Raw genomic sequence first — 18,660 nt, forward strand, 5'->3', positions numbered from 1 at the left:
TTTCCCTATTAGTTCCCTAGAGACGATAATTCCATGTGGGAGGGAAGAACTTGTGTGAAAAATCCATTCATTTAACAAAGAAATTGATAATAAATGTCCCTTGAACGAGTAGCCTTGGTTTTAAAGAAGGACCTTCCAATGTCCTAATATCTTACAAAGCATGAGGACAGGACATAGACCTGAAGATACAGTACATAGTTTGGGTCGAAGATGCTCCTCGTGCTGAGTCCACAGATGTAACTGAAGATAATTATTTCTCCCTCTACTTATGTTCCATCTTCAGTAGAAAGGAAACAAATACATATGCTCTTCCTAACCCAGAAACTATGGGGAGTAAATAAACAGACCCTGTCAGACTGAAATAGGCTCTAATGTCTATGAAAAAATTCTCCATGGTAACAGCATTATTGGTAAGCTTTGTCTATCCTTGGAACTGATCCAAGCCATACTGCTAAACACAATGAAGTACAATCCCCAAATAACCAGATTCAAACAGGGGGTTTGAATGTGTTATTTGGTATAGAAGAAGAAATTGCATCCCAAAGAAAATGAGAAAGGCTCTAACATCCCATCATCCCACATGAGGGATGGCTGGAGCTCATTTGTACATGAGGATTATGAGGAGTTACTATTCTTCCTTAGACATTGCCTGTCAAAATCAAGGATGCTCTCATGGCAACAGCATTCACTTCAGTCCAGTGACCCAAACCAAGAAAAACATGATGGAAAAATACAAGATATTTACTCTACCTAACTCAGCTGCAGGGACGGAACATGTGTACTCTGTGTTTCTAAATCACAGCCCTTGGTGATGGCAAACACACTACAGAGTGACCAAACACTGCATGCTGTGTTGATTGTACAGGTTGTACAATTTGCTCAGCACAAGAAAAATCTACTCTCCAGCAGAGAAAAGGGCTGCACCAAGGGCCCAGTAGCAGCAAGCTGGTGAGATATTGTTGTTTTTATTTATTTCTTTTCTTTCTTCTTTTTGCCCCCAAATAAAAATAAAGCAATAATATCATTGCATTAAACCCAAGTCCATCTCAGAATTCGTCTTCAGAGCTGTCAGCTAACAGCATCACTCTATCTTGCATGCTGTTGAATTCTCTCTGCTGGGGAAAGAAAACGGGAAAGCATTAAACTCTTGATCTGCAAAACCAAGAAGCAGACCCACTCTAAAGAACGGGAGAACAACTAATATAAAACACTCTGAGCAGAAGTCTTTCTTGCACCATTAAATCCTCTGTACTCTATCAGGCAAATTAAGCAAGCAGGGAAGAATTATTTGCAACTGACTAGGTTTGCTCTTGTTTCTTGCATACCTTCCCTTTATGCCTTTTGAAGCCATTTCTTCTTCGGCGATTCATAACCTTAATACTGTAGAGTGCTCCCAAGATGAACAAGGCTCCAGCTATCCCTACCCCGACAGGCACCAGCATTCCAGACATGTAGCCAGCCTGAACATAGAAGGAGAGAGACAGGTATCAGGATGCTACACAGACGCCTGGATTCCCAGTTCCTTGTCCCTGCTACATAGCAGCAGGTTTGTAGATGCTTTGTATCCTTCTGTCTCCTATGTTATAATTTAGAAGGAAACCTGTAACAAAGGTTCTGCTTTGGAGTTTGGAGGGAAGAAAGCAACAGAAAAAAATAACAACCTTTTTTTTCTTTTTCTTTCTTTCTTTTTTGATATTTCAAATCCCTACGAAGTAAGTTTGGAAATAAATCAGCCAGACCTAGTGGCCCCTCCAGCCACTTGATTATGCACATTTGTCAACATCAATTTTTGATGACAGAAATATAATTTGTACTAAAGATGGATGGAGTGGGCTTCTGAGAATGCCAGGGCTATTAAAATGCAATAAATTGGAAACAGCCTGAGTTGCATGCCAAGGAGTTGAAGTGTCCTCTGGAATACTGTGTTCCTTGGAGGGTAAAGGAGGGCTCACTCTCTTGCCCTCCTTTTGGTCCTCCAGCTCCCAGGCTTCTCAGCTGTATTACAATAATAAAAGGAAAGATAAAAGTGCATTGTGAGTAGAAGGTGAGAGCACCACAGACAAGGAAAGGGACAGGCACAGGAATTAAGAGGTGGGTTAATTGTTAATAAGGACAAGGAGAAATGGGTCTCTGAGTGAATCAATGTGCCCAGTGATCAAAACCAAAATAGTGGCCTCAGTCCCAGGTGAGCAGGCCATAAAGATCACTGCTGTTAACATAGCTACATCTCAAGGAGTCTCAGGTGTTCCCAGTATGCCCAAGGTGACTATGTACACCTGAGTCCTGAGAGTACAGTGAGATCCTAGCACATCCCAGTGCTTCAGTGAAGAGTTCAGGACCCACCCACTCCTGGAGCAATGCCCTTTCCCTGAGGTAGAACTTTGCAGTAAAACCCCTGTGGGCTGCATGGGTATATACCAACCTAGAACCTTTTCACAGGCGAGCATAAGGCTACACCCCAACTAGACAAAATACATTGCAGTTATAACTTTTAAAATCTATAATAAGTAAACAGTTTTTTCCTGAGAAAGGAGAAGTCTTCATAACTATTTCTCCTTTTAAGATTTGTTTATTTAATTCATGTCTGTGTGTGATGTGTGTATTTGTGCCTTAGTGTATGTGTTTTGCCAAGTAAGTGCAGAAGACATCCATCGCACCTAGTATGTGGTGGTTGTTAGCCACATGGGTTACAGGAACATAATTCTGTCCTCAGCAAGAGCAGCAAAGGCTCTTAAACCACTGAGCCATCTCCCTAGCTCCTAATGATTTAATTTCTAGTTCAGAAAAACTATTTCCAGTGCCTTTCAGAGTGAGCCAAAATGAGATGGTACAGACAGATGGATGGATGGACAAATGGACAGAAGACAGACAGACAGACAGACAGACAGACAGACAGAGACACAGACACATACACACACATACAGAGAGAGAGAGCGAGAGGGGGAAAGGAGAGAGAGAGAGAGAGAGAGAGAGAGAGAGAGAGAGAGAGAGAGAGAGAGAGAGAGAGAGGGGGTTTTCAGAAAGCACTTAGGCCTATAGGCTGTGCTGCTTTCTCTAAACCTGCATGTGAAGGAGCAGAAGCTCCCTCACACAGCCACCCTACCCACCCCCCATCCTGGCCTGTGCTCAGCAGTTCCCTCATTGATCTTGTATCCCAGAGTTTTAAATTGGGGCAAAATATGGACTTTTTTTTCATTAATTTAAGAACAATGGGATTCTTTTAAATCAATGTAGTGTTTTCAACAGAGAAACAAATCCCAGTGATTCTTCAACAAATTCATACACTCTGTAGAAAAATCAACATTTTTCTAAAATTCTTTCCGATCCACTTGAATCTTATAAACACTTTATAATATTCCTTGTAGGGAAATATTGGACAATACATCATCAAAAATACAGAATTTTTAAAAATCAGTATTTTCAGTGCATTGAAATGTAACATACTTAATGTGAACAATGGTCAAATTAATAAATACATTAATGAATCTTTTCAGGTTGTACATTCATAGGACAATATTCTGTTCTTTGGAATATCAAATAACAACAACTGTCTACACACACACACACACACACACACATTCAGTTGTATCTTTCACTTTTTTAGTGGTATTTGCTTTTACTTCAAATAGAAAATGAGTTACAAGATGGGGCTGAAGCCTTCAGCTCACCTTTTAATACAATGTAACCACATGTTCTCCAAAGCTGACTAAGGCAAAATAAGGTTTTCCTCGGGGCTGCCTATCACTTAATCTTTTTCAGAACTAAAACAAGATAGCATGCACTTACTTTTTAAGTTATCAATTCTGCCTAGTAGCTTTTCTTTTTTCAAAATCATTGGCTGTGCATATGCATCCAGAAATGACATCCAGAGGATGCAGTTTAACCATGTGTTTTTCCAGCCCAGACTATACAAAGTGAGTCTAATCATGGCAGAACAGCCAGCAAGCCTAAAATGATGGATATTCTATTTTATATAAAAACTATATTCTTCAAAAATATGTATATTGTAAAAAAAGACAGCTTCAATATGATGAAAGGAAATAGAAGAAGTATGTTGTAAATGGAATTCTTAATTGGTCTAAATAGTAAAAACCTGGAGTCAGATATAGAGTAAAATGCTGAGACACCAGAGAAGAAGCAAGCCAAAGCCACCTTTACCTCATTAGCTTCCCAGCAGAAAAGAGTGAATTCCTGTTTCTTCCTGCTTACATCCTCTCTCTACCCAGCCATCTCATTTCCTGTCTGTCTGTACAGACCTCTAGACCTCTGTGGTTAGCTAGTGCAACGCGCCACCCTCTGATCTTCACACAAGCTTTATTTGTATAAGCAAGATATCATCACAGTATGATAAAAGGATATGTTATATAATTGTTGATGGGATCTTATACTAGAGGCAAAAGAATATTTTTATGATGGTCATTTTTGGTCTGTTGAAAAGTTGCACTGCAGGTATCAGAGAACATAAATGTACTGTAGCCATGTTAAATGGGCTCAAGCTAAAAACTGCAGTAAGATTTGATAGCAGAATGTTCTTATTCTTAGATTATATACACTGAAGAATTAGGAATAAATAGGCCATAATCTATGCAATTTATCATCAGATGGTTCAGGTAAAAATATGGAAGGGAATGTACTCACAAATAAAAAAAAAAATCCAAGGCAGTAAAATGTTAGCAGTTGGTGCATCCATGTTGAAAATGGTAGAGATATTCTTGGTGCTATTTTTATTTTTATATCTTGTCTATGAATTGTAAATTATTACCCCTGAAGAATAAGCATTTAAAATATAGTATAAACAAACAAAAATCTACTATATGTATATAGTATATAGTATAAATACTTGCATTTATGTGCTTGCCTTTGAAATTTTCTTAAGAAAATACATTAGTTCAGAAACATCTGTTTTCAAGAAAGCTGTAAGAAAGCCCATGAAAGGCACTGGCGATGTAGTTCAATTGGTAGAGTCCTTGCCTAGCATGCACAAGGTCTTGGGTTCAATCCCTGGCACCTCATTAAACCAAGCATAGTGGTACACACCTGTAATCACAGCATTTGAGAGGTGGAGGCAGAAAGATGAGAAATTCAAAGTCATCCTCAACTACATAGTGAGTTAGAGGTCAGCATGGGCTACATAAGACTCTAAAAACAAACAAACAAATGCATACTTCATTGCACTGCCTCAAATCTGCCGTTCCGAGACTGGGCCTTGTGCTCTCCACGCATGTAGCAGTATCTCTCCAACTGGAGCACACATCAGGGTGACTTGTCAGACGTCATAACACAGACTATTGGACCACATCCTCAGAGTTTCTAACTCAGGTCTGGAGTGATATCTGAGAATCTGTATTTCTGACAAGCTCCAGGGGCTTCTGAAGATGCTAGCCCAGATGCCACCTTGAAAATCTCTGTTATGAAATACAATCTAGGTCACTGTTTTCTGGACACTTCCCTAAAGCTAGAAGAACCAGAATGGCCTTGGTGACTTACTACCAACACTGTCTTTATTACACATTTTCATTTTGAAGAATCAATTTTGATGTTGAAAAGACATAATATTAGGTAACCAAAATAAGCTTGGTCTAACAAATACTATCAATGTGTACAAAGTTAAGTTTTCCTTTGTACAAAGTACAAAGGAAAGTTAAGGTATGGGAACTAATTATCTATCAATATCCATTTTCCTTGTTTGGTAGTTAAACGATTTCTTTGTGTAGATCTGGCCATCCTGGAACTTACTATGTAGACAGGCTGGCCTCAAACTCATAGATCTACCTGCCTCTGCCTTCCTAGTTCTGGGATTAAAGGTGTGCATCACCACTGTCCAGCTGACTGAACAATTTCTAATCTCAAATGGGAGGGGGCAGAATTAAATTATTTCTTCCTTGCCTTCCAGGAAGCTGAGTATTATAGAGGGATCAGTTGATAAATCCATGTGTGTTGGCTAGTTTTATGTCGACTTGAAAAAAGTATAGTCATCTGAGAGGAGGTGACCTCAGTTGAGAAAATGCCTCCATAATATTTGCTTGTAGGGCATTTTCTTAATTAGTGATTGATGTGAGAGAGCACAGCTCATTGTGGGTGTGGCCACCCATCGACTTCAAGTCCTGGGTTCTATAAGAAAGCAGACTGAGCAAGCCATGGGGAGCAAGCGGGTAAGCAACACCTCTCCATGACCTCTGCATTGGCTCCTCTCTCCAGGTTTCTGACCTGCTTTAATTCCTGCCCTGATATCCTCTGATGATGAACTGTGCTGTGAAAGTGTTCGCCATAAGACCCCCACAAGTTTTTTTGTTTGTTTGTTTTAGTTATGGTGTTTCATCACAGCAATACTAACTCTGACTATGACACCATGGCACATAAAGATTCATATGGAGATAGCTGAGTCGGACATGCCACCCAGAATCAGGAATTGCCCTTGGGAATGAATGTGAAAAATGGTATAATATCAAACTGAAGCTGTTTAGCCTGTTTCTGTGACACTGCCCATGAACCTTTGACTGCAGCTATGATGGGTAAGGCTTTCTGTTACTCATAATTAACCTTAATATTAACATCAAAAACCTAAAACATCAGTAAAAGAAACAAACCAGAACTTTTGAAAACACCTTATGTTCTAAAGCTTCTGTAGCTAACAGAGACCTGATATTGGAACAATTCATGAATCCAGATTCAGAGTGTAGTTTTGTTTGGTTTAAGAGCTCAGTTGAATATGTGTTTAGTTCTCAATCAAAGGCATTCAGTGACTTTCAGCAGAGGCTGCAGCCATGCTTCCAAATTGCTTCTGAAAAGGGTCACTAGTAAGAATTGGTATTTACATGCAGATTATAAAGTTTGCAACATCTAACCTCAGTACAGCTTTATGCCAAATTTTAAGCCTGTTTTTAACCATTTTTTTGTCATATATATTAGAAATCTTTCTCAGCATAATCTTCTAAATCTTAATCTGTCCGTCTGAACATATCCTTTGACATAACTAGATCCATAGCAAATACCCAAATATAACAGCCACTGACCTCAACAGTCTGAAAGTTTCCTTTATCACTTTTAACATGTATGAAAACAAAATAACCTATTCTAAACATACATGCACATTTTTCCTGAAAGGAGTAAGAACTACTATAATCACATAATTTCAATTGCAATTGGATGTCCTATTCTTTAACATTAAGTTACAGCAAAATTAGAAAATAGTAATTCCAATATAGGAAAACTGGCTCAAATAATAAAACAAAATATTTGAAAATCCATAAGCAGAGATGTTTTGAGGCTGAAGAATTGTAGGCAACTAAGTGCCTGACCATTAAAATGGTTTTCAAGCAACTGAAATCCCAATTGAACCTGAGCTGAGGTGTGCTAATGGGATCTGACGTGGGCTATGCCAAGGAATTCAGGATTCCATCAATATTTTGAGAGTAGTTCAAGTTACAATTACAAAGTTACCCAATGTGAAAACTTGGAGAGGATTGAAAATCAAAAGAAAATGAAAACATATACCTGGCAAGGAATTAATATTGTCAATCAATGTGTTGAATGTATACAGGGGAGGGAAGTACTTTTCCACAGCTGGCCATCTAGACAGGGTGCCTTGCTACTGCCTTGTGGCAAACCACATTGTAATAAGCTACATACCTAGGGCAGTTTCCTGTTTCATAGAACTGAACAACATTGCCAATATGCCCTAAAAGAAATGCTGCCAGGTAGATCAAGGATATTATTCAGGTGGGCATACCACACATGGTAACTGTTTTTTACATTTGTGACAATAAAGGGATGGCTCAGTGGTTAAGGGGGCTTGCTCGCTGGGGCTGGAGAGAAGGCTGGGTGATTGAGAGCACTGGCTTCTCTGGTAAAGGACCAAGGTTCCATTCCCAGTACCCATAGGGTGGCTCACAACTGTCTTGTAACTTCATTTCTCATACATTTAAGTAAAATACTCATACACATCAAATAAAATGAACGAACCTAAAAATATGTTTTAGGAGTACTTGTTACTTGTTGTGCAACTACATGATCTGAGATCTGATCCCAGAATCCGCATTTCAATTGGATGGAGGGTCTCTCATATGCCTGTAACCCTGGTGCTGTAAGGGCTAGATGTGGGAGAATTGCTGGGGCTATCTGGCTGCCAGCGTATGTCAAATCTACCAGCTCTGAGTTCAGAGAGAGACTCTGCCTTAGAAGAACAAGGTAGAGGTTCATAGAAGAGGATGCCTGGCTCAATCTATTGGCCTCCACACATGCATAAGCACATATACCTACATGTACATATGAGCATATACCACACACACACACACATACACACACACACACACACACACACACACAGAGAGAGAGAGAGAGAGAGAGAGAGAGAGAGAGAGAGAGAGAGAGAGAGAGAGAGAAGAGAAGGTAGGTAGGAGAGGTGCTGAGGCTCCAGAGAATAAGGAGTCTATCTCCTGTGTTCCCATGAAGGAATCTGAAGGCAATGCCTCTCCTGCTGGAGGCCCAGACAGCAAACTGAAGCTCCAGTATTATTATTATTATTATTATTATTATTATTATTATTATTATTATATTGCAATTTAATTACAACATTCATCCTCTCCCTTTCATCCCTGTATGTTCTCTTATGGCCCTCACAGCTATCCTTTCAAGTTATGGTCCTTATTACATGCACATGTGTGTATGCATGAATACATATGAGTTCCTGAATGGTAACCTGTGGGAGCTCCACTGTTTGGCAGATCTTTTATTTGCCCTTCCGTATAGGTCAAAGGGAAGAAGAGACTCTCCTTACCTTGTCTTTCAGCTTCTCCATCCAACTTCTCACTAGGAAAAAAACAAGAGAATCAGACAAAATCGCCTACTTACACTTCACAGTATTGCATTAACAATTTTACTTGATACACCAGACACCTTTTGCATGGAATATACTAAAAATATCAACAATATTAACAAAATGACAGCAATTTTTTTTAGACTGACTCTTTCTACATATCTTTGGCTGTCCTGGAACTCTCTATGTAGATCAGGCTGGCCTTGAACTCAGAGATTTACCAGTCTCTGCTTCAGAATGCTGGGATTAAAGCACCAAAGTGCCACCAAGCCACTTATTTAGAAATGCAGTTGCACTCCTCATGTCATTTTTAGTTGAACAGAGAATATTTTGGTAGGAGAAGGCATGAGAGAAAATAGATAGGGAGCCACTGTCAAGGTGCTGCGCTCATTTGTTTCCGTGATAGTATTTTTTTTAACCAGATGTTCCTTAGGATCAATGAGAATGCTTCACTTGAAGCACATCCGATAGTGGAGAACAGGGGAGGAGAGGGCAAGGATGCACCAAGGCAGCCCAGCTCTGGCTCCAAAGGGAAGTATTGTAACTATATTTGAAGAGGAAAGAATGGGTCCAAGAACCCACTAGTCTACAATAACCACCGTCAATAATAGAAGCAAAATGAATGAAGGGCTTAATGAAGACCAATTAAGGCTGCCTTTATTCCCAGCACTTGGGAGGCAGAGGCAGGCGGATCTCTGTGAGTTCGAGACCAGCCTGGTCTACAGAGTGAGTTCCAGGACAGGCTCCAATGACACAGAGAAACCCTGTCTTGACGAACACAAAACAAAAAAAAAAAAATGAAGACCGTACACAGGCCATTGTTTTATTAAACTGTGCGCACCTAAATTTCAGAGTATTTCTACTCTGTCTAAAACCAAATGAAAACCAGTCCCTTCTCTACTTTTGTTGCTCAGTCATAAGCACCCTTCTTGTTCTGGTAGAAGCTTCTCCCCAGCTTCTGGCATCCATATGCCAAAAGAGTCTGGGATATTCTGATTGAAGTACTATCCCAAGCTCCCTCCCCCATCTCTCTCCAAACCAGGCTGCATCTCAGAAATCCTGCCAAATGATGACTCCTCCCACAGAGATGTTCAAGACCACTCCCACAGGGTATTTAAACTGTGCCCAGAAAACAAACTCGTGGTTTTCTGGTCTCCTCTCTGGGGGACTGGAAGGCCATCCAGGAGCTTTGTATCCATTAAACATGGTTTTTTTTTCTAATTTGGTTTGATTTGGTCTGATTTGGATTGCTGTGTTGTCAGAGAGGCTTATTGGGGTGCAGAAACTTTTCACTTCTGACCTGAGAAACAAAGCTGTTTTCCAACTTACACACAACATTTAAGAATAAGGAAACTTATCAAATTTTAAGTATTAAATGTGTTTTTAAAAAGAAAAGGTAAACATTGAATTTTTGTATCTATGAATTAGTCTCTAGAAATCCTAAATTTACATGCCTTAAAGTCACATAAACAACTTCTATAAACATTGAATCTTCACATAATTACAGAACAGCAAGATTCCAATGAGCAGAATGACCTACTTCTTGGCACAGGGCTAAGTGAGTAGTAACTATGTGTTCAAGAAGCAATTAATTCTGAAGGCTCTGAACTGATATTTACAGAGAAGGTCACAGAGAGGCCAGATAACCTAATCTCTACTTTGAAGTAACATTAAAAATGTCTTTATTTACTGAGCAGTTAGGCACCATAAGATTCCAAGAGGCTGGCTTGAAATCAACTTAGTATCTGCCTGGGTCACTTACTGATAACCATGCTGAGACTGACAACTTGTATATGATATTGTCACAACTTCTGTGATGAAAAGGTGGTCATAAAGACTGGCGTTGGTGGTGCACTCCTTTAATCTCAGCACTTGGGAGGCAGAGGCAGGTGGATCTCTGTGAGTTCGAGACCAGCCTGGTCTACAAGAGCTAGTTCCAGGACAGCCTCCAAAGCCACAGAGAAACCCTGTCTCGAAAAACCAAAAAAAAAAAAAAAAAAAAAGAAAAAAAAAAAAGAAAAGGTGGTCATAAACCTTAAGCACATGGAAATATATGGTTCTCAAATGAAGGAGACATCCCTCCCCTAAAAGGAAGACATATGATATTATTTCCCACTATTCACCAGAGGAGAAAACAATTGGTAAGCATCACCCTCCACAACTGAGAGAGATTCTTAGGTTTCGTCTTTTCATGGTATCCCATATTTCCTGGATATGTTGTGTTGGACCTAAGATTTTCTTTGGTTCATGAGTCTATTTCTCCCAGTGTATTTTCAGCTCATGAGATTCCCTCTTCCATCTCTTGTATTCTGTTGGTTATGCTTGCATCTGTATTTCCTGATCATTTACCCAGCTTTTGTATTTCCAGCATTCCCTCAGATTGTGCTTCCTTTATTGTCTCTATTTCGGTTTTTAGTTCTTAAACTGTTTTCTTGAGAGATTTGTTGATTTCTTGTATTTTTGGTTTGTTTTTCTTCCATTTCTTTAAGGAATTTTCTCATATCCTCTTTGAGGCCCTCTATCATTTTCATGAAAGTGTTTTTAAGGTCATTCTCTTCTGATTCATCTGCATTGTGATGTTCAGTTCTTGCTGGTGTAGAGTTCCTAGATTCCGGTGGTGTCATATTGGTTTTTCTGTTGTTGAATGTGTTTTTATATTGTCTTCTTCCCATCCTTTCTTCTGGTGGGTATAGGAGTCTCTTCCTCTCCTGGTGGGTATGGGACCAAGGTTCCCTTCTGGTAGGTGCAAACAGCTTCAATACTCTGATGTCTCTCCGCTACCCATGGATGGAGGCAGGACTGGTACTGGAGCCTTGGCAGTCTCTGGATATGTTGGATCCTGCCCAATTGGGATCCTGTGAGCAGTCCCCTGGCCTCAGGTGTCCCCAAGCAGGGCAGAGGAAAACAAGTTGGAAATAGCCCCACACCTACCTAGTCTGGTGGATCTGGTGGCATTCTTTTATGTTGCATTGGTTTAGCTCTGTGAAACTGTGTTACTTTGCCTGCCTAAAACACCTGGTTGGACTATTAAATAGATGAATGGCAAGAGAGGAGAAAGGGCAGTCAGGACTGCCTGGCACAGAGAATAAATGGGAGGAGAACTCTGAGAGGATGGAGTAGTAAGAAAAAGAGAGGAGGGCAGTAAGGGCCAGACCTGCAGCTACACAGATAGCCACAGAGGAAGAGTGAAAGTAAGATATACAGAAGTAAGAAAAGGAAGAAGACCAGGGGCAAAAGGTAGATTGGATAATTTAAGTTAAGAAAGGCTGGCTAAAAACAAGACAAGCTTAAGGCTGAGCATTCTTAAGTAATTATTAAGCCCCCTTGTATATTTACTTGGGAGCTGGGTGGCAGGCCTCCCAAAAGAGTAAAAGAGTGCGAACAACATAAACCTTTGCAAAATATATAATTAAATTGTAGCAATTGTGGTCTCATGTATATTATGTGTTTTAATGTATGATATTTCTGTCCTACTATGCTGGGGACACTAGACCTCATTCCCCCTATGTAACTACAATTTGTTGTCCTCTTATCTCTCTTGTATCCCCTCCTCCTATGCTTTCCAGTCTCTGCACCTCTGAGATATGTTATTTCTAGAGTCCACATATCAGTGACATCACATAGCACTTGCCTTTCTGGGCCTGACTTATTTTACTGAACACAAACATCTCCAGCTCCTTTCAAGTTGCCAGAGATTGCAGAATTTCTTACTTTCATGGCTGAGTAACACTCTGCCCTGCACATGATCTTTATCCAGTGACATCGATGGCTACCTCATTGACCCCTTATCTTGTGTGGCATGGATAGTACTGCAGCAAACATAGGAGATGGGTATTCTCTGATATGCTCATTTCCTTTTCTTTAGATATTCACCCAGTAAGTGGGATACTAGAACCCACTCTGTTTTTAATAGCCAGTTTGCTGTTTTCAAAATTCCATTGGAAAAAAAGTCTAGGTGAGCTGCTTAACAGAGCCATTGATGTGAAAATCATCATCCCTTGTTAACAAGAGTTAAGAAGCCCATTAGCCCTGCACACAGCCTTCCTCATGCTCAATTGCTATGTAATGTGTCGAACACATTAGCTTTTGATAGGGCCACATGACACCCCTCTTCTTCATATGAATTCTGGGCTTCAGTGACAAAAGCCATGGTTTGGACTCAGGGCTGAGGTGAACAGGACATTTCCTGGAGGCCTCATTTGCCACTGGTAATCTAGAGTTCTGGAAATATTGTTCCTTAATCACGGGAAGCTCCCACTTCCCACTGCTTTGGCACAGCCAACAGGTGAAATCAATTAGCAGCAGAGTGCTGAATGAGCACTAAAGTGATTTTAGAGGCTGCTTCAGGATTTGTTTTCCTAAAGTCCCACTTAGCAGTTCACAAGGCTTCCCTCTCCACAGTACTAAGCAATGTCAACTACACTCTCAAGAGAAATTAAGGCAAATATTTGCCTAAGAACATCTGTGCATTGCTGGTTCAATGGGGGAAATCTACAGTTCTGTAAGATAAATAAGTCTGGAGATCTTCCATACAGTACAATACCTGAAGCCAATAGTATTATACCATATTCTTAAATTTTTCCTACAAGGATAAGCCTTTTGCTAAAGTATACAACAATGTTTTGACATGTGTATGCACTGTGAAATGATCATTATAATCTGATGTGTTTACATGCATAATTGCACATTGTGTTTGTGTCTGTGTTGAGAAAACTTAAGTCCCGTTCATTAAGAAAGTACGTCTTATGTTAAGGGTTCTTAATAGAAAGGGATGGTGATGATAATGATGAGGGAGACAGGGGAAAACTGGGATTTTTTCTGATCTTGGTGTCAGGAATATGCCCTTATCCCCAAGCTCATCAAGTTGTAGACATTAAGCATGTGTAGTATTTTCTATGTTAAAACAAAAGATCACTCAAGTATCACAGTAAATATCCTCAAGGGTGGAACTTGACTGTCACCAAAATGAGTTACCTGAACTTCCCTGGGCTCTTGATCCCCAAAGGAAAGCCTAAGGGTCTTGGTCTCCAACACAGAAGAGGAGGTCAGGCCCCCAGACTCTGCCTTTTTTCTTTCCAGTTTCTTCATTGAGGTGTCCCTGGGCTAATGGGAGCAGTTGCTCCATCACTGAGTGTGGGGGGAGTTGCTCTCCTCCCCTTGTATCTCAGCTGCTTGGAGGATGAACATCTGTACCACTGCTGGGTGTTTCCTGCGTTCCCTTACTTCCCCTCCTGCTGGACCATTTATTTCCTTCATGAGTTGGCTTTTTTTTTTTCTGTGAACTTATTTCTTCAATGGAGGCTGGTTTTCCACAGGGATCTTGAATTGCAGAAGTGTGAAAACAAATGACTAGTTTCCTGTTTGCCTGTGCTGTGCACACCAGGACCTGGACCCTCACCTTTCTGGGTCATGAAGTCAAGCCTGGAATTTCGAGTGTTTTTTTCTTCTCATTGGCAGTCAGAAACTGAGGTGAGCAGTGTTCCTTCAGTGATTCTCAGGTCTGTGTGTGTGTGGGGGGGGATAAGGTATGTACCTGGACTCTTTCCCTGGGAGTGGAGGCAGTGTTCACTGAACACTTTTATTGCTCAGGAACTCCAGCTTTGCTCCCTGTCCCACACCAGCCCAAGGCCATGTCTCTTGATCATGTGTTGGTTTTAAACTCTTCCTTTCATCCCAGTTTCTGTGTTTGGTCCATTGTTCCCACATCCATAGTCCACCATGCATCACCTGGAGCAACACTGCTTGGGTTTCACATTGCCTCTTCTGGCAACAAGAGATTACTTGTCAAGATCAGCTATGCACATTGTCAAGATCAATATGCTTTGAGAACACTGGTTTATCCAGTGTTTCCCTGCCTTCTAGCAGAAGGTGAGAATCCACAGTCACTCAGTCCACCCTATGCAGAAACTGCAGATTCAGGTTTAACTTTAAACTAGGTACATTTTTATAATTGGGACAATATTCTTATAGCAAAAATGGGGGTTTGAAGCGACAATTCAACAACATTCAACATATTTGCAATTATGCAGCCACTACCTCTAATGAGTTCCAAAACACTTTTAGTATATAATTCCATAAGAACCTCTCTACAAAACCCCCAGGAACTACTGACTTCCTGACTCATACATGTTTGGAACATGGCACATGAATAGATGTGCATAGTACCTAACACAATGTATGTGTCATTCTGCTTAGCATAATGTTTTTTAAGTCCATCCCTGCAACTGGTAGCATTCATACAAACAGCCAACAAGCTTATAAAATATGTTGCTTGTTATTAGTTGTTAAAGAAATGCAAATTAAAGCCAAAGTGAGATACTACTTTATAACCAGTTTAAACCAGGAGGCTCATTTAAAAGAGTAGGAAATGACAAGTGTTGGTAAAGATAGAGAGAAATTAAAACCACTGTAGAAAACAACCTGTCAGCTCCCCAAAAGCTGATCATAGAATTACCAGATAATTTTTAATTCACTCATAGGTACATACCTAAAGTACTGAGAATAGGTACTTAAACAAATGCTTGGTCATAAATATTAACACCAGAACCATTCAAATATCCAAATGAATAATCAACTCAAATGTCTATCAACTAACAGACAAAACATGGTGACACATTACCCAGCCACAAAAATGAACTATTTTTGCATGCATGAACCTAGAAATTGTTGTTCTAAGTAAATAAAAATGAAGGTGCTAAATGACAAAAGATAGGGTAAAGAATGATCTGTATCATTCTGTAAGTCAAGGGCATGCTACTAAGAGGGAAAGAACAAAACTCATATCCAATCATGCCTCAGTCCCAGCTGTGGACCACTTAACGTTCTCTACTGGAGCAAATGGGGCCAGTGTAGCCTGTCCAGTGTAAAGAAGTCTTCTTATTGAAATGATCTCCTGTTTAAGCTGTTTTTCTGGAATGAGTTAGAAGCAATGGTATACACCCGATTCTTCTTTCCTATTTTTAGATTGCATCTATGTGATATACCATCATAGTCACTTTCAAGTATACATCTTGATGGCATTAAATATGCTCAGGCTGTCATCATCCATCCTCTGTTGACCTCCAGAAAACTGACTCTTTGTCTCCTTCCCAGTGATCACCATTCTACACTCTTCCTCTATGACTCCAACCACCCTAACCACTCACATAACTAGAATTATACAATATTTGCCCCTCTGACTGCCATGTTCTGTCTACCATATTGTTTTCAAGACCACACATGGTATAATATGTTTTATAGTCTTTTCCCTTAAGCCTGAATGACACTCCACATTTTGCTTCTCTATTCCTGATGATGGACAAAGGTTGCTTCCACATTTTAGGTGTTGTGAATAAAGCTGCTACATGCACACCAGCATGCAAATTTCTCCTCACCACCCTGCTTTCAATTCATTGAGTGTATTTATCCAGCAATTGAATTAGGTTTATAATTTGATACATTTCAATAAAATTAGAAGAGTTCTACAATGTAGCCAATATTTGCTGAGAATGTATTGAGGACAAGGTAGTGTACTAGAAAATAACTACAAAGATTCATATAACTATGAGTTGAAATGAACACTGCAGTTAGGTTTAAAAGAAATTGAATTCTCTCTCCTCTTTTTTTTAAGCAGGCATAATTGAATCCCAAACCTCTGAGCATCAATTAGCCACTAGAAATAAAATCTGATTGTCCCTGAGATTCATTTCCACATGAACTTATGAGTTGTCCAGCTGTGAATGGTCCCAAAGTCACCCATCCACCAAAATAGATCCATTTTTATCCACTAGCAAACAAATCCTGGATCCTTTGCAGATGGAGCAACTTAGAAACCTTTCATTTAATTGGCAATATAGCTATATACATTATTAATAATAAGTTTATTTTCTTCATAATGTAAAATTCTAAAGGCCATTAACACTGTGGGAAGTTACAAATGAGCATTAAGAAGCTAGGCAAATAGCAGCCACTTTCCCTGTGGAACAGTGTTACTGGGAAAGTTTTCTAAGGTTTGTGTAAGGTCTTATTTTTGACACAGAGACTTTGGAGCAGACTTCAGCAAGAACTTCCACCACTGGGAACATTTCACTCTTAAAAAGGTGCTCCTTCTCCACCTCCTCTTCCTCCTCCTCAAAACAAAGTCTTTTGATGTAGCTCTGACTGGCCTAGATCTCACTGTATAGACCAGTCCAACCTTGAACTCATAGAGATCCACTTTCTCTGCCTTCTAGATGCTGGGATAAAAGGAGTATACCTTCACACTTGGTTGCTCCAAAATTTTTGATGCAAACCATGGTAAACTAGTACACTGAAATGTAAGACCTAGTTATTCACAGAAAGAAAAAGATCCCCAATGGACATTGGACAAATGTATCCTGAACAGTCTTCCCTGGCATTGGTTTTTGCCACACTTGCTTCCTAATTGGGCTAAAATGAGTTTTCATCTTGTCCCTCAGATGCATCCTCATTTCCTTCTAGGCTATCATTTCCCAAGGCAATTTGATATAATTACTTTCTGTTTAAAATCCCTCCAAAGCTTGTTGCCCTTAAGAGAAAGTATAAGCTATTTCACTTGCCTCACAGGATCCTGCGTCCCCACCCAGTTCCTGGGGCCATCACACCTGTGCAGCACAGATGCTTCCCCTGTCATGACTCCCAGGCAAGGATGAATGGCAGGTTCCAGTGCAAGCACATTCCTGTGGACAGAAGAGCCTTCTCATAAGAAACAAGGGCTCCAGAACTCCTATCCAACCTTGTTTAGTCTCTGAACATAAATACCATCTGAATCCTTTTCCACTGGGAAAGAGATGAACGTTGCCAGAACCAAAATGGAATCATCAAGAAAAAGTTCTGCCAATAAAAATTGCCTGATAGTAACTATGTAAATGGCTTTACCAGAGCCACAGGCTTCCTTGGAGGCAGCTATAACCTTACACAGAAAGTACTTACACAGAAACTGCTTATTTAACTTTGGACCAAGGCCACTGGTGTTATTAGTCACCATGACCACAGAGTACTGCCTCAAAAATACCGGATGGAATCATCATTCTTTTTGTCTCTAAGCATTTCCCCTTACCACAGCCTCTCTTAATAAGGTCACAGTTTACCATGGGATGGGTCACCATCATAATGATCTGCTGATCCCAAATGAATAGCATGGCTCCCTGGGAAATCCTTAGTTGACTCTTTAATTTAGTCTGATACTCCTTGCTCCTTTTCCTTTTGGCCTTTCCTTTGAGGTGGGTTAGATAGATTTGAAGGGGAGCGATCATCAGAAGGGAAATTTTCCCTTTTCCCCAGCATATAGTTCACCTTTCTTTCTAACTGAGAGTCAAGAAACTCCAACACAACTGGTCAAGACAAAATTGCCTCCAGAGATCCTTTGTGGTTTTCTGAAGACACTGATGATAAGGATGTTAAAACAAGTGAAATGTGATAGTGATAACAGAGCTTTAATGTTTATTACCTCGATGTCTACCTTGTTAGTTCTCTTGAGAGTGGAAAGCATAGGGGATAGTTTAGCAACCTGGGACTCCACTTGGTTTGGGCTATGCACACCCCTCTCTTCTAATAATACACTTGACAGACTGAGACATTTACCTGCATGAACTATTCACACACACACAGACCCCTCTTTGAACAACAAACCAAGCAACCTGCTAACAACTGAGGATACCCAACTGCATCAAGCTGCATCTCCACCCCTCCCTGAACAACAGAAAAAGTTTCTCCCCTCTCTAGGGACCAATAGATTTCTATTTAATTACAATCCAGTTATGTCTGGATAAAAGGCTAAGGGGACTGCTCCAGTCTGAACTGGTTTTGGGTGCATACAAAATAAGGAGACTGTGCTTTCCAAGTGAACG

General features: G+C 40.1%; 1 protein-coding gene across 1 annotated transcript in view; it reads right to left on the reverse strand.

The window, feature by feature from the left end:
- Positions 1-1,046: 1,046 nt before the first annotated feature.
- LOC100772688 (armadillo-like helical domain-containing protein 4) overlaps positions 1,047-18,660 on the reverse strand; it is an 83,784-nt gene continuing 66,170 nt past the window's right edge. Inside the window, exons 5-7 of the mRNA XM_035453087.1 lie at positions 8,777-8,808; positions 1,326-1,460; positions 1,047-1,115 (exon numbers count right to left, since the gene is read on the reverse strand). Of these exons, the coding sequence (XP_035308978.1) occupies positions 1,047-1,115; positions 1,326-1,460; positions 8,777-8,808 (236 nt within the window). The remainder of the gene's footprint in view (positions 1,116-1,325; positions 1,461-8,776; positions 8,809-18,660) is intronic.

Source organism: Cricetulus griseus (genome assembly GCF_003668045.3).
Source record: "Cricetulus griseus strain 17A/GY chromosome 1 unlocalized genomic scaffold, alternate assembly CriGri-PICRH-1.0 chr1_1, whole genome shotgun sequence".
Classification (NCBI taxonomy): Eukaryota; Metazoa; Chordata; class Mammalia; order Rodentia; family Cricetidae; genus Cricetulus; species Cricetulus griseus.